At 65.4% G+C, this 1,158-nt stretch overlaps 1 protein-coding gene across 1 annotated transcript in view; it reads left to right on the top strand.

Moving 5' to 3' along the window:
- The window catches only part of FTSJ3 (FtsJ homolog 3 (E. coli)), a gene marked incomplete at both ends in the record, with an annotated part of 6,333 nt that overhangs the window by 4,066 nt on the left and 1,109 nt on the right, over positions 1–1,158 (top strand). The window contains 4 exons of the mRNA XM_008939299.1: positions 76–211; positions 344–555; positions 670–802; positions 893–986. Of these exons, the coding sequence (XP_008937547.1) occupies positions 76–211; positions 344–555; positions 670–802; positions 893–986 (575 nt within the window). The remainder of the gene's footprint in view (positions 1–75; positions 212–343; positions 556–669; positions 803–892; positions 987–1,158) is intronic.

The following is a 1,158-nucleotide window of genomic DNA, read 5'->3' as shown; positions in this document are numbered from 1 at the left end:
GCAGGCGAGGCGGCTGCTGGGGACCCCTGGCAGGGGGGTGTCAGCGCTGCCTCCTTCCTTGGCCCCCTTCCCCAGGAAGAAGAAGAAGCTCCTGAAGGAGCAGCGGAAGCAGCGGGAGCGTGTGGAGCTGAAGATGGATCTCCCAGGGGTCTCCATCGCCGACGATGGTGACACCAGCATGTTCTCCCTCAGGACCATCCAGAGGATCCCAGTGCGTGGGGTGGGGGGAGGCCACCGGGTCCCCCAGGGCCCCCAGACTCCAGCTGGTGACTCCTCTCTTGCCCCGCAGCTGCCGAACGAGGTGACCCGTGGGGACATGGCATCAGCTGATCTTGCCCCACAGCTGCTGAACGAGGTGACCCGTGGGGACATGGCATCAGCTGATGCCCTCCTGGAGCTGGGGCCTGGGGACGATGACATCTACATCTCAGATCACGAGGGGGAGGAGGAGGATGATGTGTCCCTGGCCAGCGACCTGGACCCCGAGGAGCTGGTGGAGATCGAGGAGCGACAGCGCCGGCTGGAGCGGGAGAGGAGAGAGCAGGGGGTGAAGAGGTGAGAGCTGGGAGAGGCCTCCCTGGGGCAGGAGCTTCCTCTGGAGCAGCTCCAGCAGCGAGCACACCCCGCCCTGCCCTGGAGGGACACTGGTCCTGCTGCTCTGTGTCCCAGGGTGAAGTTTAAGCAGAAGGAACAGGAGGAGAAAGAGGAGGAGGAAGGGGAGGAAGAGGAGAATCCCCTGCTGGTGCCCCTGGAGGAGAAATCAGTGCTGGAGGAACGCCAGACCAGCCTGTGGTTCGGGAAGGTGAGTCCCAGAGGGGCAGGGAGGGGAGGGGGGGGCAGCCTGGCCCCCAGCTCTGCCCCGTGTCCCCTCACCCCTGGTCACTGTCCCCAGGAGGCCTTTGCTGGCATCGAGGAGGACGCGGACGCGGAGCTGGAGCTGGGGCAGTCCCAGGTGCTGGCTGAGAGGCAGCGCCAGGCTCAGAGAGGTTAGTGGGGGGCACGGGGGTGGCCCCACGGCCCAGCCTGGGGCACCCGTTCAAACCACGGTGAGGCTGCAGCTCTCAGCAGGTGCAGGGATGTGCAGAGGTTGTTTCTGGGCTGTGTCCTTACAGTTAATGAGCTGGTGGCAGTGGGGTGTTAGACAGAATGGGTTGGGCT

The sequence above is a fragment of the Merops nubicus genome, unplaced genomic scaffold (genome assembly GCF_000691845.1).
Source record: "Merops nubicus isolate BGI_N331 unplaced genomic scaffold, ASM69184v1 scaffold25754, whole genome shotgun sequence".
Taxonomy (NCBI): domain Eukaryota; kingdom Metazoa; phylum Chordata; class Aves; order Coraciiformes; family Meropidae; genus Merops; species Merops nubicus.
This window is presented reverse-complemented; position numbering and strand designations above follow the sequence as displayed.